This window comes from Coccinella septempunctata, chromosome 7 (assembly GCF_907165205.1).
Source record: "Coccinella septempunctata chromosome 7, icCocSept1.1, whole genome shotgun sequence".
In the NCBI taxonomy this organism is placed as follows: Eukaryota; Metazoa; Arthropoda; class Insecta; order Coleoptera; family Coccinellidae; genus Coccinella; species Coccinella septempunctata.
In genome coordinates this window covers 25,400,618-25,421,364 of record NC_058195.1, presented here as the reverse complement: position 1 = coordinate 25,421,364, position 20,747 = coordinate 25,400,618, and the positions used below count along the sequence as shown (strand labels likewise).

Sequence of the window (20,747 nt, the reverse complement as noted above, 5' to 3'; positions counted from 1 at the left end):
TTAGGAAAGCACTGACGTAAAGTCAGAAGCTTTTTCAAGCTCGTTCAAATTGATAATCAAAGCGGAAATTCACCCCGCCTAACAATGCTTGGCTAGATACTTAATGGTATTAAGGTCTATGACTTAACATCACCTACGCCCATGGAGTGTTATTGTCATGGGATAACCTTGTTATATGTCATGAAATTCAGGAATAATTAATACCTGTTATTCAGTTAAAAAAAATCACCTACCTATGAATTATTCACGCTACAATATCCAAAATCCTCATTTCCAGCAAATTTCAAGAATCCAAATTACCAAAATTAATTCAAAACATCACTTTGTTCATTTGGCCACAGATAACAGAATCATTTGACTTTCAAGTCTGCCACTTTTAAAAAAAAAACTTGGAAGACCAATATGGCCGTTTCCGTCGCACAATTCCCGTCACATTTATTCGAAAAAGCTCCTTCCTGATATTCTATGTTCTAAGATCGCAACGCGGTTTTAGTGAAAAAAAAAAAAACTAGAATCAGTCTCCATAAGTGAATACGGACTCGTCCGGCAATTGTACAGGCTGTTCGAAGAGTGTTCGAGGAACTCCCGGTGACTATGAAGTCTTTGTGCGGTATCACCAAGAAACCACATCGAACCAGCAGAGAATCAATTCTACCCACTTCATCCAGAAGGAAGACCATCAACTCAATCCACTTCGATTAAGAAGAAGGAACTACACACCCTAGGATGCATATCTTGGTAATAATTCCAATAATGCTGATGCAGACCCAAACCAACCAGGCCCTTCAGGTCACCAAAATAATCAATAACGGATACTTCGAAGAAAACTTGTGTAATGCAAAAATTTTAGATCACTATCACAAATTTCTCTTCTTGATTGACATCTCTTATTTAAGAAACAGTTTCAAACAGCTAAGAAAGTCTTTATAAATAACATGAACATGATACTTAAGTACATCCACTCATGAAATATGTCTTGAATTTCAAACAAATCTCAATCAAGTTGAACAAATTTTGAATAAATTTAGTGGCAACTACAAAGTTAAGAGAGGATTGGTGAATTTCATTGGAAAAGGTATAAAATTTATTACTGGAAATTTAGACGATGATAATTTGAATACCATAAATGAAAATTTAGAAAGACTTCATCAAAATGCAAATAATGAAATTGAAAGAATTGATAAATTAACATCATTTGCCAATCACTTGCCTAAAAGATATTCAGAAGATGTCGCTTTGTTAAATAAAAATATTTTGAAGACTCAGTCATTATTTGACAAAATAAAATCTAATGAAGATTTCAGGATTAGGACACAAAATCTTATATTTCAATCGAAAGTATTACTCAACTATCTACTTATGATAGAAAGAACAATAAGTTTTGCAATATTTGAAATACCGAACCTAGAACTTTTCAAAGTTGAAGAACTCCATTCTATTGAACAATATCTTGAGAAAATTTATAAACCACAAGAGCTTTCATCAATTAATAATGCTCATCTTTACAAATTATTAGAATTTTCAAAGATATCTGTCATAGGAACAGATAAATCCTTAACATTCCTATTAAAAATCCCTATTCTTAAGCAATTCATTGCAAATTACTCCCAAGTGTACCCAGTACCCAATCATCAAGATATTGAGATAATACCACCAAAGAAGTATTTGATCAAAAATGAGGAATATTGGACCGACGAAGCCTGCCGATCAATAAGCAACTCCTTAGCACTCTGTCTTCAAGCGCCAACAAAAGAAGCCTGTACCCTGACAAAGCCTCAACTTTGCCAGACTTCCTTGTCAATAAACAACTTCAAGATTACCCATGTACTGAAAAACAAACAATTGTTGACCATCTTCAAGAAAACCCAAGAAGTAATAGAAGATTGTCATGGAATCATAATGAAGAAATCCATTCAAGTAGCCAATTTGCTCAGTTCCGACTGCAAAATCATAATTGAAAATTCTATATTTGAAAACACAGTACCAATTTACAATATCACATTCAGAAACATTTCAAAAATTACATTGAAATTCAACCACAAAATCGAATTCCATTTGAAACATTTGAGAGAGCCAACCTCCATTATTCAAGAAGCTGAGAAAATTATGAGAGAATATTACTTTGTCTCATGGTTAATTTGCTATTTTGTTAAACAAAACGAGAATTCAAGAGCTCCTGTTCAGTCCCAGGAAAATCATCCACCTAGAGATGAGCAATGTTCAAGGCCTTGGTACTGATAACAAGAAATAAGTTCTTTTTAAAAATAGACTTTTGGATACGTTATTCATAACTATATATTTAGAAGGCTACAGTCACATTATTGTTAAAAAGGTTTTTGACTGTCAGAAAATATAGAAGTGTTGTCGATAAAGTTATTTCAAGAAAAGTCAAGCTTTTTCCTTCGTAAGAGTACCTATAAGAATCACTAATTCTACTTCAATAAGAAAGTGGCGAGCACGGAGTACAAAAATAGACATGATGCTGTTGCCAAGATTCTTCATCAAGAATTGGCACTAAAACACCAACTTCTAAGTTCGAATTACAATTACCATCCGGATGCTGTATTGGAAAATAAATATCACAAGCTCTATTGGGATCGCACGGTTCTCACAGACCAGAAAATAACCCATAACATAGAAGAATAGATTTATAGATTTCAAACAATGTATGACCAAACAAAAATGTATAACCATATTCATAGAGACATGGACTGTGCCTTCCCTTTATATCTATGCATGAAATACAGTCGAAAGAAGTGACAGAGTGAAACTGAACATCAGGCATGCAGTTGTCTTTTTGTAGAATTTTGATTGGTCTGCACTCACATCTATGTGATCACAAAAGAGACAGGTAATAGTCCGATGTATATTTCTCTCTTTCTATAAAATAGCCAATTTCATGCTGTCATTGCCCAGTCCATGTCTCTATGTCTATGTTTATAACTAAGAGTTCATGTTGAATCAAACCTTGGCAAATTCACAACTGTACTGATTGAAAAGCTCAAGTATTAAATTCTATGAAAGGTTCGTTCCTCGGTTCGTTCCATAACTAAAATCAATCAAGAGATACTAGTGAATGAAAAACTGCTTTATGTCAAAATGAAGACTCCAAGTCGTTTTCTCAAGAACACAAAGAACATATTTCAATATATTGAAAACATATACTTCATTCAAATTTATTTTAGCAGTCGGTTGGCCATGAAATAATTTTCTCAAGTTTTTGTAACTAGAACGAAGTTAGGTTGGCATTCATGAAATGTCGTTAATGTCATAACGCCGTTGCCACAACTAATATCAATTTTTATTACGAAAATTCGAAAATGCCGAAAGTGATTGAAAAAGGGAGAAGACAGGGTTTCAGGAAGTGCTATTCAGAATTCAGGTCCGCTCATTCTAATAGTTATACCCTGATATTCTAAAATCCACAATACGTCAGACGATAGCGAACATATTCAATGTAAGAGAATTTATATAATGTTTCATCTGAATCTAAACGACTTATATTTCAGCTGAATATTTCCACAATCAGAAAGATTGTGAATGAAGAGTATGACAAAGAATTTCCTTCTATTGGGAGACCCAAAAAAGTGGTGGCATTTGGGAATTTTATGTTTGAGTGAATTAATGCGAAAAGTTTACTACAGGATTTTCGATAAATGTCATCGGAGAATAAGTTCCCTAAAATGGATTTTTCTGTTTTTCATTTGACTTGTTCTATACAATGTAAATGTCTTAAGGTACTAATAAATACCTAATTATTATAATAACATGAATGTATTAAGATGAATAGCCACAACTACGAGCAAGTTGCCCTGTTACTGTTTATTCATGTGAAATTTTTGTTCAACGGTGAAGTTGCATCTTAACTTGAAACTTCCTCCAACTCCTTTTACTTATATTGATGCAAGATGATTTTTGTTGAAAAGGTAACATTCTTATTGTAATTATCTGTTAATTCCTGCCATTGCCAACCATTGCATCATATGCATTTCATCTTCGGGTTAATATTTTTAAAATCTACAAATGATGTAAGCCAAAGAAGATAACGAACATTAACTCTCCTCAAGCTAGTGCATATTATGATATTATACTGATCTCTTGTATTTTCCATGCAAATAACTGGATTTGGTATGTCTTCAATCAGTTTGTATAAACTTCAATTATGTTCGTCACATATTTTCCGAAGAGATTCGACATTGTGATAAAATACGTAATAACAGAAACTTTTACGTAGAACGGGCAACATAGCGTTGATTTAAAACCCAAAAATGTTTTGACAAGCTTCATAACCCCACATTTTCGTACTATACAGAGTGAAATGTGTCAAATTTCCATGGCCAACCGACTGCTAAAATAAAGTTGAATGAAGTATAGTTATTTTCTTGAAATTTTTAAATCTGATTCAACTTCATAATGACATTATTAATTAAAGTCGAAGCGATTTTATTCGTGAATCAGAGGCTTGGTGGTACTATTCTCAGACACCAGGAGCAAGTTCAAAGAACTTCACAGGTCATTCAAGATTACACATACATACCTTGGTTTCGTTTTTTCACAATTCTCAACAGTAACGGTTTCATTGTTGACTCTATAAAAGAAAATCTGCTTGACATCCAGGTTTTGAAACATATCTGGAATGAAAATAAATTTCAAATCTTTATTGATTAACTCTATGTATCTGAATTTGTTTGTTTGAACTCACTATAAGAATAACATAAAATTTCATCAATGAAATTTCCACCTCATCATTCAATGGATGAATTCATGATCAATTACTCCATGATTGTATGAGTTAAAATCCATGAAATCATGAATCCAAATCCATATAAAAACAGCTCAAACTTCAAAGCAGAGACTCTCTGGCAGAGCTGCTTCTAACAAAATTGACAGAACAGCTGATAATAACCATTGAACTCTATGGGAATCCCATAGAGTTCAATGATAATAACAAAGAGGCATGGACCCAAAGATTAGAGAGTTGAAGTGCGCACAGAACGTTAGCCTGAACGTAAACGTTAACGTGACAAATAACGTCAAATATAACGTTTACGTGTTGTAATGAAATTTGAGTTGAAGTGCTGCCATCATGAAACGTCAGACGTTCAACATAACTAAGATGTCTAAAACTCTGGTGTATTCATAGACCTAATAATACATGGACAGGCCTTCACGTGGTTTTCCCGTTCACCGCATCGAGGAATACCGTCGAGAGAGAGGGGGGTGGTAGAAAAGAGAGATAACAGCAGTCCCTGGTAGTAAACGTCAAGCTGGTAGCTGGTAGAGAATAATTCAACGTTGCCGCTTCAAACAAGTTATCGAGTAAACTCGGGAATTCTACCAGTCCGCCGATCCTCCATGTTGCATTTTTGGGTGGTTGTCGGTAGATTTATAGACTTTCTATTAATTTGAAGCAATTTTTGTACTGAAATCAGAGACAACAACAGAGGTTCTCTCTGACTGAAATCAACTTCGAAAATATTATCAAATCAACTATATTTTTCACGTTCTTGAAACTTTCAAGTGCTGATAAAATAATAGATTCCGTATAAAAAAAATACTACCTGAAAATTTTTTTTTCTGATTTTTATTAATGTAAAAAACTTGAGAGTTGTGTAAAACAACATTATCATCTCATTCGCCGGGGTCTGATTTTATATACACTGAAATTACTCGTGATTTGGAAAGATGAAAGGACCCCTGCTTTGCGTTGTGGCTGCACAGAGAAAAATTAGTCTTTAAAGTGAATTTTTTTAAACATTTCACCTTCCTTGAGCAAAAACATGTGTGGTATAGAGAAAAGAGCAATATTTTTAAGTATGTTTATTGATACTTTCACAAATAATATGAAATTTCCTGCTGGGGAAATATTTATATGATGATTAATCATTCACAACTATTTTGATAGGTTCTCCATCAGGTGGTTTAGTTGCTCTTCTTTGGCACTCCTGGCAGAAATATTTTACTGCTCCTGTTTCTTTATTGTGTGCCTTTCCAGTGTTAGATTTCTGTGACACTGATCAACAGAAAATATCGAGTTTTGAGTTTGCCGATGTCACAGGGCTTACTGAATATCAACATGATTTACATCTCTTCTCTTCCTAATATTGAATCCAGATTGGAGTTAAGTATTTTCTTCGGTCATGCCTTGAAATAGAATGTGATGGTACATATGTAACTATTTCGTTTAGAACAACATTCTTTAAAATATTCAAAAATATATCTACTATTTCGAAATTCAAGTCACCTTTACAAATTCTTGCTGTGGCCTTGTGAAATATAGAAAACAGACTAGGTATATTCCTTGTAAATCTTTGTAAATCATGTCCTATATGTACATACATGAAATAACAAAGAAACTCCTTTATTGGTCTATTATTTCCAAAAATGAATCACTTTCGTTTTATTAGCATGTAGCAATCGATTCTAAAAACCTAGTTTTCTGCTAAATTGTTTGTGAGGAGAATGAAATATCGATTGAAAACACAGTAGCTGAACAGTAAACATTGTAAACAATAAACATATGATTTTGACATTTTCTACCATATGTCCATCTCTTTCTAACGTACTACTCGTGACCTCTCTCTCTCAGGGCCCGTCCATATTTTATTAGGTCTATGGGTGTATTCACTAGAGAGTTGAAGTGCAGCCATGAACGTAAACGTTAACGTTATAATTGACATCTACGCATGCTCATTCGTCCGTTTTTAACGTTAACGTTAGCGTCAGCTTTACGGCCTACGTAAACTAGCGGTGTTCCACGTATACCTTAAACATCGACGTACGTTAACCGAACGTTAAACGAGTAGCACCGATGACTTGCGAATGGCCGAATTTTGATTATTAAACTGTCATTGTTTACATTTCCTGTGTATTTTCTCATAATGAACGAAAATTATAGGAAATCAGCAGTGATTTGAAAGTTATCAAAAGGATTAAGTTAAATTACTTTGTTATCAGATTATATTCAGTTCATAAGGAAATGGCTGAATCTACACTGCAATTCTCATGTCTCTAACACTTGAACATTTCATTGATAATAAAATACTTCCAAGCTGAAAATTCTCTTTATTAGGCATCTAAATCATTGGAAGATCAATATTCCAAATTATATTCCAGCTGTCGAAGCTCAATATTAGATAAAAGAGAGTTCACGCGAAACGAAAGCAAAATCAAATTGATAGGTTATGTTTAACGACTGACGTTTCATGATGGCAGCACTTCAACTCAAATTTCATTACAACACGTAAACGTTATATTTGACGTTATTTGTCACGTTAACGTTTACGTTCAGGCTAACGTTCTGTGCGCACTTCAACTCTCTACTGATTCGATTTTGTTTTTAATTTCGTGGGGATATGGGATCAGTTTAGTTTTTCCCACTGTAGGTAGCGCTGTTTAGAATTTGACAGAGCATTGTCATTTGATATTTGAAAATAATTTGAATACTTTCCTACGACGTACGAATATGTTGTATTTATAAGCGATTATTGGTGTGTGAAAATGTATTAGTTTCGAGAAAGGGGTGTAGAACATTAATTTATTCAACATGTCGTTCAGTAAGTTCAGTTTTCTGTATGGACAATCAAGAGCTACACCTGAGAATTCGGTGTTGTTGGAATTTGAAACAGAACCAAATCAGATGAACGAACATTCGGGACCGATGTACCTAAGTTTCATGGAAACTTCAGCAATATTTCAAAGAAACTGTATTGGAAATACGTAATGTGGATTGTGATCATGTATTGAGAATCAGAAATACATAAATCTATTCGTGTCTGTTACTTCAAATATTCTTCCTGAGTAGATATAGTGAAAATTCCCTTTCCGTCAACTGAATATATTGGACATTTGACCAATCAACTGTGTTTTATTAAAATCATATTGAATTACCCCCTCGCGAATTCAAGTTGTCAAACGGAAAGCATCTTGAAGAAGAACAGTAAATCCTCCTTCGAACCCTTATTCGATAGTGTTGAAATATTGACAGATTCGTTTTTACACCGAAAATTGAACTGTAAAGCATAAATATTCCTTAACAGCTGACGAAATGGACCAGTTCATATTTTGAACTCGTTAATCGACATTCGATATCAACGCAAAACCGGCAAAACAAAATAAAACGAGAGAGTATCATTGGACTTCCTTTGGTAGAACAAGGATAGAAGGAAGCAAATGACATGGTGGCGCCGCCACGAAACTGATCCCATATCCCTGATTTTCTGAAATGTTGATGCTTGCCAAAAGTGACAAGTGCACACACCAGTGTTTTAGACATCTTAAATATAACCTATCAATTTGATTTTGCATTCGTTTCCCGTGAACTCTCTTTTATCTAATATTGAGCTTCGACAGCTGGAATAACATTTGGAATATTGATGTTCTAATGATTTATATGCCTAATAAAGAGAATTTTCAGCTTGGAAGTATTTTATTATCAATGAAATGTTCAAGTGTTAGAGACATGAGAATTGCAGTGTAGATTCAGCCATTTCCTTATGTACTGAATATAATCTGATAACAAAGTGATTTAACTTAATCCTTTTGATAACTTTCAAATCACTGCTGATTTCCTATAATTTTCGTTCATTATGAGAAAATACACAGGAAATGTAAACAATGACAGTTTAATAATCAAAATTCGACCATTCGCAAGTCATCGGTACTACTCGTTTAACGTTCGGTTAACGTACGTCGATGTTTAAGGTGGGAGACCGCTAGTTTACGTAGGCCGTAAAGCTGACGCTAACGTTAACGTTAAAAACGGACGAATGAGCATGCGTAGATGTCAATTATAACGTTAACGTCTACGTTCATGGCTGCACTTCAACTCTCTGTTATAGAGTTAACCTAACCTAATTTAATTATATTATAGAGTTAACCTAACCTAACCTAACTCTATAATCTTTGGCTACATTCACAATCAATTCACGGGCCGAAGTGCACTTCGGCACGGAAGCTTAGCAGATGGCGTTCTCCGTTACCATTCACAATGAAATTCAAGACCAAATTTTGTTAACGTAAGCAGTGCTGGCCCAGTGTGGCAGCCTGCTACGAAAAGTATGGCAACCTCGCTATCGGACAACTGTGCACCTCTTGCGCAGGGGTTACTTAGCGCACTGTTGATGGTGGTAGGCAGAGACAACCGAGACGGTCAACTAGGAACTAAATCTATGTCCGATTTTATCTTCCATCTCTTTCTAACATTGGCTTTGGGAATATATAGGTGGCGCTGGAATAGGCGGCGGAAGAAATGGCGGGAAATTTGAATCTCCATTAGTCCATATCGCAGTTAAATATTTCGATTTTTGCGAACATGAGGAAAAAGCTCTCATTTTTGATATTCAAGACACATATAATATCGACGAAAATATCTTGAATAACAAAAATGAAAGTTTTTCTTCATGTGCAAAGTTAATCATTTTTGACATTTTTAGGAATAACAAAACTCTGTATTCACAAGAATATGTTTATTGGCATACACACACATATTGGTACATACATATACAACTAGTAAATCCAAGAATTTATTACAATTGGTGCATAAAAATTGAAGATTAGAACATATAAAATTCATTAAACTTTGAAATTTTTGAAAACCATGAAAATTAGAGCCATGAAGGTCATAAAGGTAGACAAGAATGGCGATCGAAATGGGTGATGATGCAAAAGCTGGCCGAAGAGAAGTAAAAAAATAAATTAAATCAGGAATGAAGCATTTTTTTTGCATCTGACTTCACTTCTTCGCACTTCCTTTTGCAACACCAAGGAATGCCAATCCCACATATTGCAGCAGAATATGTTTATTGACATACACACATATATATATGTAGCTGATGAATCCAAGAATTTATTACAATTGGTACATAGAAATTGAAGATTAGAACATATAAAATTCATTAAACTTTGAAATTTTTGAAAAACATGAAAATTAGAGCCATGAAGGTCATAAAGGTAGACAAGAATGGCGATCGAAATGGGTGATGATGCAAAAGCTGGTCGAAGAGAAGTAAAAAAATAAATTTAATCAGGAATGACGCAATTTTTTAATTTTTTTTTCATAGGCCTTTTTTTTGGCATCTGACTTTACTTCTTCGCACTTCCTTTTGCACCACCAAGGAATGCCAATCCTGCATATTGCAGCAGTCGTGATGTCCCTTATGCGATTTTTATGATCAGGACATCCTAGATCCTCAAAATTTATGTCAGATCTAAGTACCCCAAGTGCGGTTGCTGCTACTTTAGGATGGGATGGGGAGTTATCTAAAAATTCCTCCAACCTGTTAAATCCACATCCTACAGCAACAAAGTACCTTTCACTTGGGTACATTAGGACTGATCTTTCATCCGACCATTCTTTATTCGCTATGAATAAATTTTGAGGTTCTGAACTGGATGAACTGATCATATTATCGCATAAGGCACAGCATATGTGTTTTTTGAGGGTCTTCACAATAGCTCCTGCCACATATGCTACCGAAAAAACACCAGGGTTTCCAGAAGAAACTTCTCTCGATATATTAACCGACAGTTCCTCAGGTGACGTCTGGAACTGAGGTATTTGATCGGTCAAAGAAGCATCTTCTGGAACTTCCATCTCCTCCCTCTCAAGGGAAATATTGAGGAATGATTTCAAATTACACAAAAGTGTATTTTCGTCATCCTCACAATTTCTCCCTTGAAAGCTTTGATTAACCAAACCATTGAGGAGTTGTGTTTTCAGGGTCCCAATGAATTGCTGCACTGTAGGATTGTCATTGGATCCGCAACCATACCTTATTTGCCCAAACAGGTTCTCCAATGGATCTTGATTCAAAGATCTGGTCCTCAGGGAAATGAAACCATTGTTCCTTAAGTATTTCCAGTTCATTTGAATCGCATTTATAGATTGGAGCCAACCTGTTTGGGAAGGTGGCATAGATTTTCGGATTCTGCCATTTTTTGTATACCTCATGAACTGCCAATTTTGCACCTTCTCATGTTCCTCCTTCCAAAATTTTATGTGAGGGGAGCCTAGCTTCAAAGGTCCCCTCAGCTCCTTTCCAAAAGGACCTACAGCCGCTTTCCCATTGAAGCTGTCGAACAGCATGTCCACTTCCGTGATGAAGTTTGCCGTTGCGACAGCTTCCGAGTCCAGTTGCCCTGAAAGATTAAGAATGGTTAAGTTAGGTTGATGAAATATATATTACCTCCACTGACCAAAGTGAATACGTAAGCTGCAACTGTACGACTCAGTACTTTTGCAGCTACATTCACTTTCATTGCATACTGCAATATGGGTTTCAAGTAAATCTCCTTGATTTTGCAAAGACTTCTGAGCACCATATTTTTGGATTTGTCTATTTCGTAAGCTTTAACCACATGTTCAAATTTCGCTATTTTGGTAACTGTGGTTTCACCAATTTTCAGCGGAATTTGGACATTATGCTTACGAAACAGAGAATATGAGCATTTTAACAGATGTGGTGGGTCGAACATGCAAAAAACTTTTTTTTCTTCAAAGAAGAAAAAAGGTGTCTCCATGGTAGCACCAAGTTCTTTCACGCACCTCACATTGCTGGGACCCATATCGCAGATTGTAGCAACAACATCCACTTTGGCCATGTGCTTTGCTGCAGAGAGGACTGTTAAGAGACAATCTTTCAACTCTGCAGCATTACAACCCCTGTGGCTGAAAAAAAATGCCACTGGTTGCTTCCAATTTTTGCCCAACCCTACCAGCATAAATACCAATGCTTTGGTGGCAAGCCTTTTACTGAAGCTGAATCCTCCAAAATCTTCAAAACCAAGAATTTTATCTTCCCCACTATCGTACTGGACAGCTTCTTTAATGTCCATCTCATCAAAAAGAAGGACACAGCATCTTTCTTTACCTTGGGGAAGATTTTGATCAATTTGGTCAAAAATATTTTGGTTTATGCCAACTTTGAAAGGAACCTTCTTCAGCAAATTAAGAATGGTATTTTTGCATGGTAGGGATGCAAATTTTCGGAGGAGATTGTAGCAACGTGGACTCCTCTTGAAGAGAGATAGTGCCAATATTTTGTCCTCCAGCGACCATCTTCTTCCTTTAACATTCTTCACTTTATAGTTTCTGATTTGAGACACCATCAAATTGGCTGTCAGTGATGGCACATCCTTAAAAATATTCTTCACAACCCTTTCATTCGAAATGTCAAGGATATCACTGACAGCAGCACTCCTTTTTCTGCACAATGCCTTCACCTTCCGCAGTTGATCCTCCTTTCTCCGTAGTATATCGACCAATTTCTTCTTTCTTGGTGTCGAATTTGAAAGATGGAAATTGTCGATATTTCTAAATTCACGGGATCTCCTCCACATTGGAGACTGTGGCAATGCCGGAGTACTCGGAGTCGGATCATTGAGATCTGAAAATAGACAAATGATTTTTACATTTATTCATAATAGAAAAAGTTTGCTGACACACCTCAATACTTGATATGTAATAATGATCAGTGATGATAATAAGTCAGAAATTGTCTAATGACAATTCTTACATACAAAATGAATAAAAGTTTTAAGATTTTCATTGAAAGCAAAAACCATACCTGATAATGAAATTGATGTACCTGCATGTATCTCTTCAGTTACAGAAGCTTTTCCCTCATTAGCTGGAACTAATTAAAAGATCATTGAAGTTGTAGTTTATAAGAGAATCATACATTTGATGGAATTGTAGAAAACATGGAACCATATAAACTAAATTAATATTTTATGGAAATGAATATAATACCTGATGATGGGAATGTGGAAGTACTTGATACAGCAGCATGTTCCTCATTAGTGTTAGGTTCTACCTCATCAGCTAGAACTAATTGAAAAACAATAAGAATTGTATTTGATTAGGGATTTACACATTTAATTATAGCATCAAAGATAACATGCAACCATATGAACTAAATTGATATTTATAGGAATGAATAAAATACCTGACGCTGGGAATGTGGATATACCTGATGTACCAGCACGTTCCTCATTAATAAGGGAAGGCATGCTTTCCAATGTATTTGCTGAAACATCGAAATAAGAGTTAGCATTGTAATATATGAATATGATAATATGCAACGTTGGACGAAATTAGTAATTTTAGAAACAAAATTAATTACCTGCAGAAGAAGAGATTACCCAAGGCATGGGAATAGCATTTCTATTCAGTTTCTGCAAACTTGAATCGGTGAAAGCTTCTCTTCTGAAATGGTTGTTGCAAATTCTGTGATGCTTTCTTACAGCACATGCTTTAAAACCCAGAGTTTGCATCCACAACTCATTCCTGTGAAAGAAAATATACATTTACTCAAATGATCTTAGGTTTAAATAAACAATTTTACGTACCTTGCAGGGTTGTATGGAAAACAAAATAATCTCTGGACTTCTGACTCAGAAGCCCCACATATTAAACACTTTCTTTCGGCCATAATAAAAATTAAAATCTAAATTAAATCACTTGCACGAGGCGTTGTCTAAGGAAATTCAAAATGATTCTTAGAGATAGGATAAACAGAGTCATGCGCCATTCCGCTTCTTTCATTAATTTTTCTTCTTCTTTATCATTCTGTACATAGACATTTCAAATTATCCAAAAAGCGTTGGTAGCGCCCTCTGGAAATTACTGGAGGATATGGTTAAAAAGGATAGACTTATACAAGTCACACAGAACAGAGAGAGATGCAGCATCATTCTTAACTTCGGACAAATTTTGGCCTGGAGTTGACCGTCTCGGTTGTCTCTGGTGGTAGGTCAGTTCTGTTTGTGACAAAGAACAGATAAGTTACTTACTAAGCTGTCAATAGTATATTCTATTGTTTAGTATATTCCACTATTTCTATCAGTATAATTTCCCTGTGTTCAATTGACATATCAATTTTATTGTGACTGAGCAAATATACGAAGAACGAAGGTGTTATTATTTTAGAACATTACATGGTAGCAGAGCATTTAAAGTTGAAGCGGAACTCGTAGTCGGCCATCTTTAAAAAAAAATAATAATTGTTCAGTTCACGAATAAGTGAATATTGTGTCTTGAGTTTGATTGAGAAAAGGGAAAATAATCAATAAAATGGAAAAAATGATTTTTGAAGAGGAATCCAACATAGAGGTTGAGACTGTTGTGAGTCGTTCCGTTGGCGAAGCCACTGACAACTTGGCACCGACGCCTGGCTTAAACATGGCCGACCAAATCATGACATTCTTTTCTAATCCGCAATCATTGAACTCTATGCGAACCCATAGAGTTCAATGTCCGCAATAGACCATGGGCCTGTTCCGATATTGCTGCTAGTACTGACCAAAGATTCCTCTTTGTACTGACCCGCAATCGAATAACAATAGAACTCGAACGACTGGGCTAATAGGCATTGTTTCTGAAATACTGACAGTACTGTTCAGGAATATCGGAACAGACGGCATATTAGTGGGGTTAGGCGGGAAATTTGAATCGCGATCCATCCGTGGATCTGGTCCCTGAATTCCCTATGCATTTCTTATGGGACTAAAAATGCCGCGTACTTCTCGCCTGTTTTTGGATATTTTAGCGAATTTCTTAAGATTTATTCCTGTTGGAATGTGTTCTATGATCCTTTCTTAACAAGTTGAAAACAAAATTTCGTAATAAAATGGTATATTTTTTTAATAATGGATCAATATAAAATTGGTCGGCAAGATCCATGGAAGTTCGTCGTAGCTTCATTTCGTTTCTAACCTCTGAAGCTGACATCATTCTAACGCGCAAGCGTAGCATGTCATTTTCTTTGTTACGGTTCATGATTGACGTATAGCAGAAATGATCTACGACATACGGATATATTCCGTATAATAATGTGTTCAATTTTGATTTTAGGACATATAAAAGTATTTTGTGATGTAAAATGTACTTGGAAACAACCTCTAATAATTGCGGCACCCAATTTTGCATGTCTTTATATTAACATTTACTTCTAGCTAGCGATATTCCATCTTAAAGTCGATTCCTATGTAAAAAAATTTGAATATGCATCTCCCGCCAATTGAGTGATTCTAACCTCACTAATATGGTCTATTGAGGACTTCCCTACATGTTTGCCAACCTAGAAAAAGGTCTAAAAGGTCTACCATCAGGAAATGATTGCTTTCTAACGAAACCTACTTCATTCTTTCCGCAATAATCAAATATAGTTATGAAATTCTATCGAGCTTTCTAGAGTTTACTGTTAAAAAGTAAAAAAGATTTTCATAACCTCGATTGCTGATTGGTTGAAATTTATGTTGGTATTCGTTGGAATAAAACAATAAAGTCTATTTAACACCTTTATTCACCATTAAGCACAATCGTAAAGAGAGAGAGAGCTCATCATGCTCGTCGCCTTATATACACAGAACCATAGAACTAAAAATCATCTTCTTTGAAGGTCTCTCCATAGATATTCCGTCGCTCCCTTCTTGGTCAGTTCGAAAACTTCGGACTGGACAACATCACCTCATGAATGTCTCCTTACCTACCTATAAAAAAAAGAAAATCTCCTCCTAACTCTTCTTATCTCACATAAACTGATATACTCCATATACTTTTTATCAACTTTATTATCAGATATATCAACGTAAATCCCAACATAACATTTCATCGTTAACCACTTAACTCCCTTCATTTTCAAACATAGTACATATTATATTTGTATAAAAAAAATAAACTTCTTGAAACATAACAACTGAAATCTTATTCTTCTGTCCTCTTTTCCTTATCTCTTCTTCATCTCCTTTTCTTCACCTTTTATTCAAAGACATCACACGTTTCACCTGTAAAATTTAAGGAAAATTAGTCATCATATTTTGCTATAAGTGAATTTCTTAATTTCTCGAATACGGAATAACCAAGAGCTTTTGTTAATATATCCGCTAACTGTTCTTTCGTGCTCACCCACTTTATAATGAGATTTTTATTTGCTACTTCAAGTCTCACATAATGATAGCATAGTTTTACAATATGCTTCAAGGCTTTTGATTCTTCAGATTTAGCTAATTTAATTGCAGCATTGCTATCTTCGTATAGTGTTGGGACAACTTCAAATTTAATCAGCCTTCTACACATTTCCCTATAGCAAGTTAATTCTTTGCAGGCTAATGACATAGCTATGTACTCTGCCTCTGATGAGGACAAAGCAACATGACTTTGTTTCTTTGATCTCCAATAGATCACATCCCCAAAAAGCATTATAACCAGACCACTTGTGGATTTTCCGGCTTCGTCATTCATACCCAATGAAGCATCCACATAACATTCTAAATCGTTCTTTTCACTTTTGTACTTCAGTCCATAATCTAATGTCCCTTTTAAGTATCTGAAGACTCTCTTAACTTGAACCCAATCATTGAGATCAAAATTTACTTGTTTTCTACTTAAAACATTCACTGCATATGTAATGTCTGGTCTTGTTCCATTAGACAAATAAAGTAAACTACCAATAGCTTGTCTGTATGGATGTGTTTTATTTTTATTCGTCTCACTCACATCACCTGAGTAATTCACACTCACCATAGGAGTCCTCACAGGTTTGCTTTCATTCATTCCAAAACGTTCAAGCATTTTCAACGTAAAATCTCTCTGACTTAAAAATATAGTTTTATTCTTTATATCTCTCCTAACTTCTATCCCTAAGAATTTCTTAGGGCACCCTAGATACACCATTTCAAATTCTTTAGACAAACTGTATCTTATTTGATTTATTTTGTTATTGCAATTCCCAACTATCAAAATATCATCAACATATAGAAGTAATATTACAAATTTTTAAATTTTTCTCCATGTGAAAATACATGGCTGAAATTCGTAAGTTTCAAAATGTAATTTTTTCATTACCACTCTGAATCTTTCATACCATCTCCTAGGGCTTATTTTCAACCCATATAAAGCACCAATCAACTTGCATACATACTTTTCATCCAAATTCTCTTTACCCTTATATCCCTCAGGAATCTCCATATATACAGGTTTTTCTAACTTTCCATTAAGAAAAGCTGTTTTAACATCCATTTGATGGATATCTAAATCATATTTATTAGCCACTGACAGAATGAATTTTACATCTGATAGTCTAGCCACAGGTGCAAAGGTTTCTGTTAAATCATACTTATTTCTGTCTGCAAAACCTTTGATTACTAGTCGGGCTTTATATTTTGTTCCAACATTACTCTCATCTTTTCTTTTAAACACCCACCTTGATTTTAAAACATTATGATTATTTGGTACTTCATTTCTTTCAATCAACACCCATGTTTCATTTTTAATCAGAGAATTAAACTCATCTTCAATAGCCTTTTTCCACTCTTTCCATTCCTTACTTTCTTTTGCCTCCTTATAACTACTTGGTTCATTTTCAACATAAGCCATAAAAGCTTCAATATCACCATCATTATCAAATGGAGTTTCATTCATACATTCTCCACTTTCACTTACAAATTTTTCACACATAAGACCAAAATGTTCTCTTACTACATTAATGCCTATGTTTTCTTTATTGGTCAAACTTAATTTATCTTCGCAAATCAACCATTGTGACATATTACCAACTTCATTTGGATCTGAAAGGACCGAACTTTTATCTCCCTTAACAAACACATTGCCATATGTTTTTGATTCTATAAAGTTAACATTTTTACTTCTATAAACTTTACCAGTTTCAGGTTCAATTACATAATAACTAGTCTCACCACAAGCAACAAGGAATCCACGTACACTTCTTTCATTAAATTTTCCTCTGGTTTTAGTGTTCAAAACATAACTCAAACATCCAAATCGTCTGAAATATTTAATTGAACAAGATCTTTTATGAATTATTTCATAAGGTATTTTATAACCCAATGTTCTTTTTGGAGTTTTATTGTATACATTTACTGCAAAGTTTAAAGCATAACCCCATAACTGCAAAGGAAAGCCAGAGTCAAACAACAAACTTCGTATTTTTTGTTGAATATCTAAATTAAATCGTTCTGCAGTACCATTTAAGTTTGGTGTATATGGGGGTGCCTCTCTAAATGTTATTTTCTCTTTTTCAACTAACAACTTCATATTCTCCGTAAGGTATTCTGTACCATTATCTAACCTTAGAAATGTAATTTTAGCTTCTTTTCCTAAAATTGTTCTAGCATTTTCTAACATAGAACTAAGAGCAATATGGACCATTGATTTATTGGCCATTGGATAAGCCCACGCATATCTTGTAAAATCATCAATAAATGTAACTACATAAGTATTGCCAAATTTGAATGTACTTGGTGTGATTGGTCCCATTACATCTGTGCGTACCAATCGTAAAGGTTCATCATATTTATATCGTACAGATTTACAAGGCTCTCTAACTATTTTAGCTCTTTTACAGACTTCACACTCTAGAATATCATTCGTAAATTTTACATTGTGCAATGATACGTTTATTTTCGCCATCTGTTCCAAATAGGATTTAGAAACATGGCCCAGACGATAATGCCATAAAAGACCTATGTTGCTCTTCAAACTTTCAACTTTTCTTTTATTCATTTCTTCAAGGTCAGACTTATTCATTTCACTCACACACTCAACATATCGCTCCAATTTCCCTTCATCACTTATCTCCTTATAACTAAAATCATTTTCCAAATTATAATTATGTTCCTCATTTATACTGTATTCTTGTTCAGCAGTTTTATGATAATTGTGATCAATTTCCATCACATTCAGTTCTCCATTCACACCTTGCTCATCATGCATTTCAACATTAGATTCTGAATTGAATGAATATTTTGTTTGGTTAGCTAGTTCAAAGTTCAGCCACCAGAACCTTCCATCGTATTTACCACTTTTAACTAATTTATTAGATTTGCCATCAATAATATTTATCCCATTTTCAGATAGATTGACTAAAGCTCCTTTATTTACTAGTTTCCTCAATGAAAATAGATTTTTGGATAAATGTTTTGAATATAACACATTCCTCAATTTTTCTACTCTACCACTTGAAAGTTTGACATCAATAGCACCTTTATATTTAATCTTCAAATCAGCACCTTTATCTGAATTAACCCCCTTTATTTTAATTTCATTTTTAATTTCCTCTAAATCAGTCAGATAGTTTAAATTGTTTACTAAATGTTCATTTGCACCTGAGTCTGCCAAAAACGTTATATTTTTGGAAATACACTCACCTTCAACTTCTGCTGCGTTTGCCTCTCCTTCTTCCTGCAAGTTCTCTGCATACGATGCATCAAAATCTTCCATTGCGACAAAGGCAAATTTAGGTTTTTCACCTTCCTCCCCGCTTAGTTTTACTTTCTTGTACAAACCTCTTCTATTATTATTATCCTCTTTCATTTGTGAACCTTCAGTATTTCTTCTGTTTCCAACATTTTTATACATTCTTCTCCCTAGATATCCACCTCTCTGCTCCTTTCTATAATTGTAACCTACACGATTCTTTCCGATTACTTTCCTCTTTTTGCATGATTTTGCATCATGATTTGTAGTTAGTTCCTTGCAATTGTAGCAAATGATAGCTCTACTCTTACATTCAAAACTCATATGATTCGGCTTTCCACATCGATAGCATACCTTCACCTTCCCTATATTGAATTTCTTTGAATCTCTACTTCCAACAGAGGCATTAAGAGCAACTGTTGTCTCCATTTCTTCGCACCTCGCTTTTGCTTCCGCTTCTGTTGCCTCAGTGTTTAACATCATAGATTTTATTTCATTCAGTGAGATTTTCCCACCAGAGGCATCATACCTTCTAATTACTTCTGGTACGGAATTGTAAATCGCCATAAGAAAATTTTCAAGAATATCTTCTTCTTTCATTTCACCTTCAGTAACCCTCATAAGATTTCGTGTAGCTTCTTCGAATCTAGTAATAAATTGAGTAGCTGTTTCTTTACCTTTTAGGTATGTCAAATTAGACCATGACCTTTTCAGAACAAATTTAGTCGATGGGATTTTTGGATGTTTTAATGAATCCAATTTTTCTAGTATTGCCATAGGCTCATTTATATCACATACTAATCTTTTGTATTCATCATCTAGTCTACTTATTAGATACCCCATAGCGAAACCACTTCTACTGGTTTCTTCATCGGCAGAAAGTGTAGGTTTTGTTTCGTTTTTGTCAATTAAATATAAATAGCCGAAGGTTCTGAAATCGTTTTCCACAATTTTCCTCCATACATCATATGAAGTATCCTTTTGTAAAATGCAGGCAGGATTCTGTATCTTTGGTACTTGCCTCAATTTATTTCTCATTTCGGTGAGTTGAGTTTTCAGCCTTTCTAATTCTTCACCAATATTGACATTGGAGATGCTCTCTGAGCTGTTTTCTTCCATTTTATTCTGAAAAATCACCACTTATGAATTTTGTGTCTTCTAGATATCTGATATCAAACTTCTCTCGCATGAAACTCCTTACCTCTCATACTGGGTACCCATTTGATAAATATTAAAAATTGTTTCGTCTATAAAAAATGTAACAGCCTCCATACCCTTCAAGTTTTCATTTAATTCATTCAACATAGTTACATTTTTGTCTCTTTACTATTCACCACCATTTTGTTTCTCACGTAAAGTTTGATATCAGTGTTCTCTACGTATAACTCAACTCAATTTTTGGGCAATACCTTTTAATTCAAAATTGAATTTTTTATTACTCACCTAGCTTTATACACCACTTTTTCAACTTAACTATTTTGGTGCCGAATTGTGCCCGGCTTACCTCCACCACGTTGGAATAAAACAATAA

General features: G+C 34.6%; 2 protein-coding genes across 5 annotated transcripts in view; both read right to left on the bottom strand.

The window, feature by feature from the left end:
• Positions 1–20,747, bottom strand: part of LOC123316452 (monocyte to macrophage differentiation factor) — a 245,539-nt gene that overhangs the window by 66,266 nt on the left and 158,526 nt on the right. For 2 of the 4 annotated variants that reach the window (XM_044902515.1, XM_044902518.1), the window contains exons 1-2: positions 4,703–4,906; positions 4,538–4,631 (exon numbers count right to left, since the gene is read on the bottom strand). In XM_044902515.1, coding sequence (XP_044758450.1) covers positions 4,538–4,629 — 92 coding nt within the window. In that variant the 5' untranslated portion in view covers positions 4,630–4,631; positions 4,703–4,906. Of the gene's footprint in view, positions 1–4,537; positions 4,656–4,702; positions 4,907–20,747 lie in introns of those variants that run through there. The other 2 variants (XM_044902517.1, XM_044902516.1) reach the window with 2 other exon arrangements.
• Positions 15,556–20,639, bottom strand: LOC123316451. Its single transcript, XM_044902514.1, has 2 exons — positions 19,168–20,639; positions 15,556–15,786 (listed from the first exon to the last, which is right to left on the bottom strand). Exons 1-2 carry the CDS (start codon positions 20,333–20,335, stop codon positions 15,761–15,763), a joined length of 1,194 nt encoding a protein of 397 aa, XP_044758449.1. The 5' UTR covers positions 20,336–20,639; the 3' UTR covers positions 15,556–15,760.

Coding starts and splice junctions, on each gene's coding strand:
- LOC123316451 (XM_044902514.1), bottom strand. CDS start 20,335: ATGGAAGAAAACAGCTCAGAGAGCATCTCCAATGTCAATATTGGTGAA. Junction 15,787..19,167: donor AAACGCAGCAGAAGTTGAAG/GTGAGTGTATTT, acceptor TAAATTTTACAG/GTGAAACGTGTGATGTCTTT.